This window comes from Castor canadensis, chromosome 1 (genome assembly GCF_047511655.1).
Source record: "Castor canadensis chromosome 1, mCasCan1.hap1v2, whole genome shotgun sequence".
Taxonomy (NCBI): domain Eukaryota; kingdom Metazoa; phylum Chordata; class Mammalia; order Rodentia; family Castoridae; genus Castor; species Castor canadensis.
The window spans coordinates 51,939,758-51,953,899 of record NC_133386.1 but is presented as its reverse complement, the minus strand read 5'-3'; the positions used below and the strand labels follow the sequence as shown (position 1 = coordinate 51,953,899).

General features: G+C 35.3%; 1 protein-coding gene across 7 annotated transcripts in view; it reads right to left on the bottom strand.

The window, feature by feature from the left end:
• Cdk19 (cyclin dependent kinase 19) overlaps nt 1-14,142 on the bottom strand; it is a 153,404-nt gene that overhangs the window by 108,593 nt on the left and 30,669 nt on the right. For 4 of the 7 annotated variants that reach the window (XM_074076766.1, XM_074076769.1, XM_074076776.1 and 1 more), the window contains one exon: nt 4,241-4,316. The exons of 1 other annotated variant lie outside the window; for it this stretch is intronic. In XM_074076766.1, the coding sequence (XP_073932867.1) occupies nt 4,241-4,316 (76 nt within the window). Of the gene's footprint in view, nt 1-4,240; nt 4,317-10,656; nt 12,481-12,587; nt 12,610-14,142 lie in introns of those variants that run through there. 2 more of the 7 variants (XM_074076792.1, XM_074076786.1) reach the window with 2 other exon arrangements.

Below are 14,142 nucleotides of genomic sequence, written 5' to 3'. Positions count from 1 at the left end.
ATAATCATAGCAAGACACTGCTTAAAATTAAAGACTTGCTGGAGCTGATACTAGTGCCTCACACCTGTAGTCCTAGCTACTAGAGACGTGGACATTGGGAGGATCACAGTTCAAGGCCAACCCAGGCAAAAACATATATATATGTGAGACCCCATCACAATGAAAAAAAGCTGGGCATGGTAGTGTGCACCTGCCATCCCAGCAATGGTGGAAAGTATAAAATAGGAGGATCACAGTCTAGGCTAACTAGGGCAAAAAGTGAGACCCTATGTCCAAAACAACCAGAGCAAAAATGGCTGGAGGTAGGGCTCCAGCAGTAGAGTGCCTACCTAGTAAGTATGAAGCCCTGAGTTCAAACCCCAATACCCCCCCAAAAAAAAAAGCCTTGCTGGGAAGAATTTGCAAATTTTTATTTTTGACACATAATATTTGGACCTATTTATGAAGTACAACTTCTAAGATTCTTGAACTGACCATGCTTGAAAAGAAGTGCTTGGTCAAAGCAGTTCATGAGATTAAGGTGATGCTGTGGCTATGGAGAGCAGCTACAGTGTTAAAGGAGAAAGAGGTCCATGGTTTCTGAGAATCTAGACAACCTGCAAATTTCTGTAAGGCCTGCTTCCCTGACAAGGCCAGCTCTACATGCAAATCAAGATATACCTGATTCCCCTTAAAAATCTTCATCTCTAAAGCTAGCTACCTAGAAAATAGGAGATTGGGAGGATTGAAATTCCAGGCCAGTCTAGGCAAAAAATTAGCAAGACCCCCATCTATACCAACAAGCTGAGCCAGATGCCACACACCTATACTCACAGCTACAGGAAAAGCACATAGAAGAAAACTCAAGACCCTATTCAAAAACTAAAGCAAAAAAGAGATGGGGGTGTGGCTCAAGTGGTAGAGCACCTGCCTAGCAAGTACAGGGCCCAGAGTTCAAACCTCAGTACAGCCAAAAAAAAAATTTATTTCCCATTTCATTGTCTTACTTTGAATTTAGGATTATTTAGTTTATGCTAAATTTTATAATTTAGTATTTGCTGTAAGAATCATTTTAAAATTAAATTTATAGTCTTAAAAATAATTTATTTTGACCACAGTAGCAACACTGTCAGCTAAAAACTACATTTGATTAGTTTAAATGGGAAAACACCATAATAACAACCACTTACTGTCATAATAACACCACTTACTGCACATTTATTTTCAAGCTCTGCATATACCAGTATCAGATGAATTTTCAGTCCTTTACTATGCATTTAAATCACTAGCACAATTTTGCTTCGATATTATTCAAAAGAAAAATAACACTAAAAATAGGAAATTAAAATAGCCAATTAAATCTAATTGCTTAGAGGAAGACTACAAAGCTGATAAATTTTATATTTTTAGGAGAACTGAAATAACTCCACTGATCTTAGTAGGGAGGGATACTAACATAGAAGAAAGCCAAATCTTCAATAATAATTTACCAAATCTTTGCAGAAATAAGAGATGTAGCAACCACACACAGGTGCCTAAAAGTGCTACCAACAGCCAACTAGTCTATTACCTAGAGAGGGGGAAATGAGGAAGTATTCAGCTACATCCATGACTGAGTGGGTCACCAATACCACACACATACCACACAGACACACACACAGACATACACACAACTGGTGAGAAAAGCCAATGATTCTATTCAAACTGTTCCTTCTCACTTCTCTCACCTTATACATAACCCCAGAAACCTACATGGCCCATTTCTTTTCCACTAATGGAACAACATGAGTTTAGATCATCTACTGACGATATCAAGATTTAGCACTTAGTCTCCTCAATAGAATAAATATACTACAAAAGATTGAAATATACTACAAAAATGTGTATACACAAACACAAATAACTTTCAAGAGACTCATGACTTAACATATACAGTAAAGCAGAGATACTACAGGATTGGAGATTCCATTTGCTAGCTGATTTCTTGTACCTTTTCATCCCTTTCAGAAAATGAAAAACACTACAATGTGGTTCCTCCCTGTGCAATAATCTTATATCAGTTCCCAAGAACAACAAACTCCATCCCAAAACTCTTAAAACATTTCATTTTTCATTATAAAAGCCATCAGTAATGTTATTTTGCCAAGGAAGCTAAGTATATCATATACTTAACTATTGACCATCACCATATGGGGCAAGTAAATCCCAAATTTTAATAAGGAAATGTCTAAAGCTGACTCTTCAAGTTCAAAAGTAAACTTTTTATTTATTTTTAAGGAGAACACAAAAACCAAACAACAGAATTTTCTCTCTAAGGTAATTTCATATATAATTTCTTTAGTTTTATTCTAAAAAAATCATGCCAAACTTTTAATGGAAATAATTATTACAAAATACCATGTTAAAAATCTGAAAAAAAAAAAAAAACTTCTTCTTTCTTTTTTCTTTTTTTAGTGGCACTGGGGTTTGAACTTAGGGCCTTCTTTTTTTTTTTTTTTTTTTGTGGTAATGGGGTTTGAACTCAGGTCCTATTCCTTGAGCCACTCCACCAGCCCTTTTTTGTAAAGGTTTTTTTTCAAGATAAGGTCTCTTGAATTATTTTCCCAGGCTGGCTTTAAACCTCGATCCTCCTGATCTCTGCCTCCTGAGTAGCTAGGATTACAGGCATGGGCCACCAGAGCCTTTTTGAACTCAGGGCCTCATGCTTGCCTGGCAGGTGCTCTACCACTTGAGTCACTCTGCCAGGCTGTTTTTACCTTCCTGACCTACATTTTTTTAAGTATGTATTGATTGTCCAAGGGGGCTTCACCTTGGTATTTCATACAAGTATGATTCATACTTCAATCAGATTAACCCTCTCTATTGCTTACTCTTCCCTGATTGCCCTGCTCCCCTATTATTCAACAACTTACAGTGCATTTCATTATACTGTCTTCATACACAGATACATTTCCACAGAAATCTTAATCATGTTCTTTGATTTTGTTCCTTTTATAGAAAAGGTGAACTACACATCTACTTCTACAAATCTATATTTTCATAAAGTTGGACACATATTTAGGAAGAAACTTAAACTCGGTGAAATATAAAAATAATTAAAATGGTATACGAAATAAACATAGTAAGGCTAAGTAGATACTTCTTCACTTTGGATATGTGAAATTTAATACAACAGTTTCAAAGTTGGTAGAAATGAACTAAGGAAAATTAGAACTTTATACATAAATAGGCATTTTAAAGCTTTCCTCAAGAGAAAGCTTCAGCAAACATATACCCTACCAATTTCAACTCATAAATTTAATAGGAAGTTAGGCTATGTTCCCTAGGTCATCACTTCCCTTATAAAAGAGTGATGGAGTATTTCCATAGGAGTGAAGCAGAAATGTGGAACTGTGGGTAATATGTTGAATAGTTACTAAGTTAAAGAAATCCCTGATGAATATGACAATATAAACAACTGTATAAAAATTATTAGATAACAATTATTTAAGTACTTTACAACTTAGAGACAAAGTCCCTAATCAATGCAGTATCATGACAAAGCCCTAATTAGCAACCTTACTGAAGAAATAAAATAGGGTAATATAATAGAGTAAAGCCTTCTAAGCTATAATTATGGTTTTGCCTGTTTTCTGATCTGTAAAATGAAGATATTGAAAGTAACTATTTCACAGGATTATTTTGAAAATTAAATAAATTAATACTTGAAAGTACTGAGTAAGTCTAGTATCTTATCTAGCCCTCAATTAAGATTAAGGGACTCTTATTGACAACCACTTCTTAGTTGCATGGGTATGCCACAGTAAGACAAAGAAAAAGAAGACATCTTTCTTTACCTTATTACTATGGTGGACTTATTTTTCTGGCAATTGGTAAAATTTATCACTATATTTTTTAAAAAATAAAATGCATGAGATTTAATGATATGGTCCATTTCTCTAAAGAAATATCAGTCCTAAAATTACAGAAAAATTAACATTAATTAATTAATTAGAACAATTAATATTCCATAAAAATTTTCATCTTAATTTAGTTCAGTATTTCTAATATTACAAATCCTAAATACCATTAACAGAATATCAAAATACAGCTTTCAAGTAATGTAAAGTCTATGCAAATTTCCCATCTTGCATAGAATATCCTTAAGCTAATTAACATCTTTGAAGTAGCCATAAACTGCATAATTACTGAAATTTTCATATCAAACTAAATCTTCACTCAGTATCAATAATAAAATAAGTAACTATAAATATCCACTTACTGCAATCTCTCTACAAGCCGACATGGATATCCCTGTGCCTTCAATTTGCTTCAGTGCATATTCCTTTTCATCTTTTCTGCACATGAACAAAAAAAAAAATGTTTACTTTCCCATATATTGCATTCAGATTCAAAATTATAACTACAAAAACAATGGGAGTGCACTTATCCTCTCAGTGATATGAAAACATTCTCATAAAGATTATTATTTTTGATAATATTTAAACCACAGAAATATGAAATACCAAAAGAAGTTTGTGTCACAATAGAAACACCGGACAGCCAAAACACAAAATTCAAAATTTAACAGAATTGGATACTAAACACAGCATTGGTTTCAAAGAGTAAACAAGCATAAATATAAACTCAAACATACTGCAAGATAATTCCATTCCTATCGTAATTATATGAATCTATGAAAGCATTATAACAAATATTCACTACAAAAATAACTGACAAACATAAACTCCCAGATTCACTTAATTTCATACTATCAGAAGCACTCATAGGAGGGAGACCCACTGGAACACACAGGTTTTCACCTGGGATATAGAATATCCATAAGCTCCCAGACCCAGCCAAAAGCCTTCAAGAATTCAGAACATAACCACCAACATAACATTCTCAGGAAACTCTTTGGACAATCCCAGTACTTACAGTGGGTTTTTGCAAACAGTGGAGACAAGATTAGGAACCTAGAAAATCCCAAATTACCAGGGTGTGTAACCAAGAGAAGACAGTGTGTCAGAATGGTAACACATCAAGGAAAAATAGCATTAGGTGAGTGGCTAGTGCAACACAGTAAATATCCTCAAGGCACTGACTCGAGAACCAGCAGCAGGAAGGCACCAGCTAAATGCCTTAATTATGGATCACATCATGAGTTGTTCTGATAACAGAAGCATAATCCGTGCCTTGGAGATTTTGTCCTTTGACTGTAATAGGGTCTTGCAAAGTATACATGTCATGATGGTTTTGTTAAATGACAGTGCCTAGTAGTGCTGCATTTGTCCTACTTAGCTATTCTTCATTTTTCCCATTCTGTGTTTACTAGCAGATAAAGCAGTTTAAGAGGTTATTTAGTGTCTTTTTAAAACATCATTTTATGTACCTTTTGAAGATTTTTCACAATCATCTATGGCTTTGGTAAGTAACTGAGTTATGGTTACTTTTCTTCCATTTGATAATCATATCCAATTTTTTCTATTACACAGCATTCAGAAAATAATTAAACAGCATTTTGATAAATGGAATATATACCAAATATGTCACAGGATGAACAAAAGGATGTCAAAGAATTATAGAACACAATAATTAAAATCATGGCTCTGAAGTCACTAGAAACACGGAAATATTTACCATATACTACCAAGAAAATACACAAATTACACTTTATAACATATATATGCATCTATACATATGCTGAAGATAACACAAAAAGTTAAAAACATTTGCATTAACATGAAGGAAGTTATGTTAACTAACTTCAGTGATAATAATAATATTGCTTTTTAAATTAGAACAGGGATCCAAAATAATTTGATACTCAGGAAATAATCACCCATTGAAGTAATCTTTAGTATTTTCAAAGCAATAGCTTAGACATGTTTTCAAAAGCAAAGTTAAAACTTAGGGACAGGTTAGTTAGCCATGGTAGTACACTCTTGTAATCCTGGTAATCAGGGGGCTGAGACAGGAAGATCAAGAGTTTGAGACAGCCTATTTTACATAATGAGTTTGAGCCAGCCTGAACTACACAGAAAGACTGTCTCAAAATAAAAAAGGGAAAGCTTAAATGATCTTTTTCCTTTTTCTCCATCCTGTTTCGTGCTTTTTCAGATTACTAAGAAGCCACTAAAAAGCACAAGCAGCAGGTATATGAAGGTAATTAAAGTTAGTGTCCCTCTCTAACTTAAATGTACATACAGGTATATGTGGAAGCATCTATGTGCCTGAGATGCTCTGACACAATGCTTACAGTGTACATATTATACATTTAACAATTAGATTAACTATCAGCTATCTATTACTAAATATTTAAGTTTAATAAATTCTTGAAACAAAATTATAAAAACTTTTTGACAAATTTTTGTGCACAATCATAATTCATTTTCAACAGAAATATTTCAATTCCCAGTTCCCCTAAATGAAGTGCTTCAGAAGCTCATGTAATTGCAGTTTTATTTTTAATACTGTAAAGAATATTATACAATCTGGATAGGTTATCGTTGTCATGGAAACTATAAAATTTTTTTTGCAGTTAAGTCAAAAAGTGCAAAATTAACACATCACATTAATGGCTTTTGAATTTCACATCCAGGCTGTCAAAGGAATTTGAAGCTTTAGCAGAACAGACTGAGGCATAGGCCTCTTACTCTGAATTATAAGGATAGGAACAGGAACAAACCTAGTAATTATTTCACTTAATAAGTTTAAATATAACTTCTATCTATTTAATAAAATATATAAAAATCTGCAATTTTAAGATCTGCAGCTTTCAAACTGAGAATGAAAGAAAGTACATGCATCATTTCCATGTTTCCTTTGCACACTGTCAGAAGGTAGTAGTGATGAGGAACCTCTGAGTTCACCAGGTGGAGAAGAGGCAAGACTTCACAGAGCATATGAGACTCCCTGGCACTGTAACATGCCAGCGCAAATCTCTGGGCAGATGCCAGTACTTGAGCATGAAGACTGAAGTATCCTTTACAACTTCCAGAAATACTTCAGTGACTAGGCACATGGGACAGGGAAGCTTCTCTGCTCTCATCACACATGTGAGTTCCTCTCCAGGAGTTCCTCCAAGTGACTGTGGTAATTAGTTTCCAACAGCTTGCATATTTCCAGTATGTGTGACCTATCATAAAAAGTATACTTTTTTCTTTCATGTGACAATGTTGAAAAGCTGGTAAACCGACCCTGTCTTGCTATGATAGCCTGGCTTTTTGTTTTGTTTTATGGTACATAGTTTGAACTCAGGGCCTCATACGTGCAAGGCAAGTGTTCTACCACTTGAGCCATTCTGCCAGCCTAAAATGGCCTGGCTTTTAAAGGCAACTTAGTGTTCCTTAAAACTACTTTATTTCTAAATTGTTTTATTTCTAAATAACATGACAGACAAATCTATTACAGTTTCAGGGAAACTTCTTTCTGCATTTTAATGTGTATTAGATAATATGGCTAGAGAAATTACAGCTTTAAAATAGCCACCTTTTTGGGGGAGGGGTGGGACTGAGGTTTGAACTCAGGACTTCTCGCTTGCAAAGCAGGCACTTTCCACTTGAGCCACACCTCCAGTCCCACCTTAAAAATAATCAAAGGAATTTACTAAATAAATTCAGAGGATTGAAAATACATATATTTTAGCCAAGCATGGTAGTACACACCTGTAATCCCAGTGTTCAAGAGGCTGAGGCAAGAGAGGCAAGAGTATTGCAAATTCCAGGCCAGCCTAGACTACATAGTGAGACCTTGTCTCAAAAAAATTTCTGTAGTAAAAACATGTATACATATACATTTTTATATTTTTAAATATAAAAAATGGGCCAGGTGCCAATGGGTCACACCTGTAATCTTAGCTACTCAGGAGGCAGAGATGAGGAGGATATCAATTTGAAGCCAGCTCGGACAAACAGTCCATGAGACCCTATCTCGAAAAAACCCATCACCAAAAAAAAGGGCTGGTGAAGTGGCTCAAGGTGTAGGCCCTGAGTTCAAGCCCCAGTACAACAACAATTTATATGCATGTCTCCTATATGTCTATAATATGCATCAACACCATGAAAACTTCACTATCAGCAGTCACAATGGAAAACAATTGCTCAATGGGAACATTATATAATAAGAAAAATAAATTATGCAAAGACAATGATTCTATTTTCTATCTGAGATATTATGTTCTGGAAAAACAAAAAATTTTTGAGACAAGGACTTACTCTATAGCTTGGGCTGGCCTTAAACTGGCCAAGTAGCCCCAGGCTGGCCTTGAATTCATATCCTCCTGCCTTGCCCTCCTGAGTGCTAGAATCACAGGCATACACCTCCATACCCAACATATAAAATTCTTGATGCAAGTAATTCTACAGATAGTAGGAAAAAATAAAAGGCACATATTGTGCAAGAAACAGAAAATATTACCTTAAAATGAAAGCTTAGTCCTAGGCAGAAAATTAGGCTCAGTGGTAAAATTTAAATGTAGTTCACAGAAGAATTTCTCAAGTATAAAGAAGCAAATCCAGTAGAAACATCTGAATGAAATACTGGGAACCAATTTAATATTTTAAAAAGTTTTACATTTTTCAATAATGTCTACACTTAGTGAACAGTCCCCTAATCCCTAGCAAACTGTAACAAGGTACAGCATCACTCATATCAACCTACATACACAAAGCATAGTTAGGGTTCAGCCAAAACACCATTCATTATAGTCATAATTAGTCTGACCCAAAGATCTCTGGTTCCTCTCAATGCTATTACCAGGTGTCCAGGCCAGCCCTGGGTCATCTTTGGTCCCAAGGACCTATAGTGTTTCAGTTTGAAAGTTTAAGCCTGTAAAGGTAATGATACTGTGTTGGGAGAAGCAGCACAGAGGAGATGACTTCTGAATGCCCAGGAAAGAACATGACACAAGAAAAAAGACAAAAAAGGAATAGAGAGAAGAGACGTAAAACAGACCATTTCTGAAGGTATTTGTCTCTCATCTCCTTTTAGGAGGGAAGGAACAGAATAAAAACTTGAAATAACAAAAACCAAAATTTAGTTTTGCATCGGCATCAATCTGAATTATTCAATTTCATAAGTCTAATATTCACCCAGAATGATTCCTTATTTGAAAATGCTATTACTTATTATACAATACCATTTTTTTTTTTCGGTGCTAGGGATCAAATCTAGAGCTTTACTCTTGCCATGCAAGTGCTCTACCACTAACCTACATCCCCAGCCCTTGGGTTTTAGAAACAGGGTCTCACAATGTAGCTCAGGCTGGCTTTAAATCTCTGAGCACTAAGATTACAGACGTGGACCATCCTACTTGGCTTAAATTTTTTATCATGAATTTTTTTTAAATAAATAGATGACAATGATACTGTATGTATCCACACAATTATCAACACATGGCCAATTTTATTACTACTGCCTCTATTTTTCTTAATTACTTTGAAACAAATCCTAGACATTCTACTGTTTCATTTGTAAACAGTTCAATGCCATAACACTTCTCAATATCAGGAACTTTTTCTTAGTTGAATAACAACCCATGTGGGAGGCAGAAGTAGGAAGATCTCAGTCCAAGGCAGCCCTGGGCAAAAGCATAAGACTCTATCTGAAAAATAACTTAAGCAAAAAGACTGTGGGAGTGGCTCAAATGTTAGAACACTTGCCTAGCAAGTGTGAGGCCCTGAGTTCAAACACCAGTACCTTAAAACACACACACACACACACACACACAACCATGCGTCAAAATCTTGACTACATTTGTGGTTCAAATAAAAATTAGCTTTAAAAGTTTATGTGTAGGTCATCTAAGAAAATTTAAACATAGACTAGATATTACATAATATTATGCTATTATGATTAACATTTTTAATTTTTATTTTATTAACCATCTTAAATGTAGGATAATAATATTATGGTTATACAGAAGTATGTCTTTATTTTTAGGAGATGCAGGTTCCAGTATTTGGGGATGGTGCTATGACACCTGAAACTTAATTTCAAATGTGACAACAAAAGACATTCATCTAGACTGGCAGAGTGGCTCAAGTGGTAGAGTGGCTGCCTAGCAAGTGTGAGGTCCTGAGTTCAAACACCAGTACTACAAAAAACATTCATCTATATTCAGAAAGAAGTATAAAACAAATGCAGAAAGACAATAATAGTTGAATCTAGACAGAGGGTATATGGTTGTTCACTATCTAACACTGAACTTCTCCACTTTGACAAAACTTCTCTTAAAAACAATTGAGAAGTAACTAATAAGCAACAGGTAAAGAAAAAAACAGTAAGATACTGGCATACAGAAGCCAACAAAAAGTACTAAAGGACAGGTGGGCAAAAGTATCAAATGTAGAATATGGAAAAAAGTTCATCAGATTTGACACTGAGGACATTTTACAAGAATATCACTAGTAGGGCAAGAACTTTGCTCAAAACTCTATAAAACATATTACCACACTCTATTAAAATTACTTGGAATTTGACTCGTGCTCCTTGCTTTGTCCCCAAATGAGATAGGGGACTATCTTACTCATTTCTGTATTCTTTAAGAGCTAACAAAGTATCGTAAATATCGTAAATATTGCATTGAAATAAACATAATGATCTTGATCAACCTAAAAAATATTTCCACAATAACAAGAAAATCTGGAGAAGTTCCTTTTAAAAATATATACTACAACAGGGTGTGATGCCATTTACCTATAGTCCCGACTACTTGGGAGGCTGAAGCAGGAGGATCACCTGTAATCACAAGTTCAAGACCAGGCTGGGCAATTAAGATGGTGGCAGAGCAAATCAAAAGAGTGGATGGCTCTGAAAGACAATTGGGAAACAATGCCAACAAAACATATAGTGAAGAAACAAGAGAAAGAAAAGCAAGAACGACTGCCAGTTTCCACCTTGGACAATGGATGACAGTAACACCATTGACTCAGTTTTAAAGAAATTGAAGTTGAACTGCTTATGATAATGTCTACACAGAAATGTCCAAGGGGCATCTGGACAAACCTATACTTTTGAGGGAGATGTGGGCTAGAAATAGAGATGTGAAATTAAAGTCATGAAAATAGGAGGGAGGACAGAACTCTGAAGACCATCACTTAAGAAAAATGATCCCACAATATCTAAAATGTATACATTATTTGGCACTTAAGACTGCTAAGTGGTTTCTAGTTATTTTACATTATCTGTGTCTTCCCAATTAAGCACTAAAAGCAATGGTGCCTCCTACAAGCCTCTGTAACTCCATAGCTTTTAGCATATTGATGGTTATTTTCTGACTACTTAGCCAAATTAGATAAATAAAAGGAATGAACAAAATCTATTTGATTTTAGGAAAATCCTTTACTTAGCATTCCTCTGGTCTTCCACTTTTCCTCTGATTTTTGCCAGAGGAAACTAACACTTCAGACAAAGATGACCTTGAGGGATTAACTTGGGAGTTATACAAGAGTTCTGCGATCACTCTCTCATACTCAGTGTTTAAGAGAAAAAAAGGCAGGCATTGGTGGCTCACAACTGTAATCCTAGCTGATTTGAAGACTAAGATTGGGAAGATCACAGTTTGAGGCCAGCTTGGGCAAATAGTTCACAAGACCCCATCTCCAAAATAACCAGAGCAAAATGGACTGGGCGTGTGACTCAAAAGGTAGAATACCTGCTTTGCAAACATGAAGCCCTGAGTTCAAACCCCAGTCTCACCAAAAGAGAAAGAGGGAAAGAGAGAAAGAGAGAGAGAGAGAGACAGAGAGAAATGAAGGAGAGGGGCCTTTGTTTAAAATACAAGATAACTTTAGTATTATTCCATTTTACTCTGAAAGTAGAAATCTTTAAACTGTCACTCACAAAATGCTCAGTCTTGGGCCCTCAGTCTTCCTCATACTGACTAATTTCCCTGATCTATCTACTCCTTAATTCTTCTTATCCATCAGATAAGCTCAAGCTTTACAGATATTTTGTGAACACCCTAGGCTAAGGTCAAAGCTCTCTTTGTTGCATTCACCAAGTGCATGTCTATACTATACTCACAACGTTCATCAGATGCCACTTTCTACATTAACTTTTGCACAGTGTGCAATATAAAGAGCCTGTCTGACTAATGAGTTACCTATACCGTCATATTATTGTAACAGGAACTACAAAAGGGAAAAACTTGAAGTGCAGTCAGCTTGCATGCCGGCCAGTTTACTGTGCTTTTTAATCAAACTGACATTTTTTTCCCTTTTGTCTACATGCCCATAGTTAACTCCCTCTAATCTTCAATTACCCTTTCTCTCTCTCTGACCACCAGAGAAGTAAACCTATCAGTCAAGACAGCTCCAAAGAAGTGGCGCCAGGGCACCTGGAGAACCAAGGCCAGCACCTATTCTGGGACATGCATTCCATCACATACTCAAACTGAGCTCCTGAACTCCCCTTTAAAAACCAGACATTTTTTTCTAAGAAGTGGAACCACAGAGTTTCATCTGATGAATAATTAGCATTATTTCTTTTTCCTCAAAACCCTGCTCTCATTATTTGTGAACTGGCATTGAACCAGGAGACTAGTTTTCTGGTAACATCATCAGTTTTTACATTTGTAAGTTGGGAATCATAGGCTGGAGGCATGGCTGAAATAGTAGAGCACTTGCCTGGCAAGGGAAAGGCCCTGAGCTCAAACTCCAGATCTGAAACAAAAGAAAAAAAAGGGAACAATAATACTTAAATTGCATAACTGAAGATGAATGACACCACATATGTAAAGTCTAGCAGTGTTCAGCATCTACTTACAGGCTCAAAAAATGTCAGTTCCTAACTGAAAACTGCAAACATTTTTTAGAGACTATGGAAGAAGACCACAAATGGACATTTCATGCTTTAGGAATGCTTAGGACAGGATACACATCTGAGTTTTTCCCAAATACTATCAGGAAAAATGAAACACACATTTGACATTAACATTTCTTTATGGATAATAAGTTTCTAGAGAGTTGATATCATTGTTAAATGTGTCTTTGCAGTCAACATAATACCTTGCAGCTAATAACCAGGTCTTTGATAGATGACTAATTTAGATAAACAACATTATTGGCTATCTAACTTTTCTAGTGAGATGGAGGTTTACAATAAGAGTTCAGAACTAAGTTTTTCATTCAACAAAGTTATGTGTGCTGCAGCGCATAAGGGGCACTACAAAGATTGCAATAATATATTGAAGTAAAGTCTTTGCCCTACAGAAGTTCACAAGAGAGAAGATGAGCTAAGTACATATTTAGTGTACACCACTAAATATGAAGTAATTGCCTAAATCCCATCATTTAAAATACTTCTCTGAAAATCCACTTAATTCCATCTTCTTATAGAAGTTGAAAGGAAGGAATAGAGGGGAGAGGGAAGGAGTCCTTCAATAATCTGATGAACAGCACTACTGAATAGTATAATCCACTGAAACTCATACTTCATGAAGAGAAACTGAATGGTTTCCTGCTAAAATCAGGAAGATTAGGATGCTTGCTCTCATGACTCATAATCAACATCATACTGGAAATCCAAGCTATTACAAGATAAGAAAAGGATATAAAACATAAACAGATTGGGTAGAAAAAACAAAACTTTGCACATAACATGACTGTCTGTGGAAAAATAATCCCAAAGAGTCAACAAAGAGACTCCTAGAACTAATAAGCAATTGTAGCAAGGTTGTAAGATGCACGGTAAACATAAAAGGTCAATTGGAGGGGATGAATTCAATTATGATGTACTGTAAGAACTTGTGTAAATGTCACATGTGCCCTAAGTACAACAATAAAAAAATTTAATTTTTAAAAAATGGAATTGGGAATTTAAAACACAATATTATTTTACAGTAGCACCAAAAAAAGAACTTAGCTATAAACTAACAAAATGTAAGATATATATGCGGAAAACTACAAAACTCCAATGAAAAAAATCAAAAAAGATCAAAATGAAGATATTCATGTACAGGACTAAGAAGAGTCAATATTGAGAAGATGCCAACTCTTTGTAAACAGATTTATAGAGTCAACAAAATCCCAGCCAGTTATGTTGTAGACACTGACAAACTGAGTTGATCTGAAACACCAAAACACCAAGAAAGTCAACGCAGTAACTGAAGAACAAAATTGGAAGACTGATATTATCCTTGTTAAAAACTAACAATATGGTGCCAAGTACAGTGGCATACAC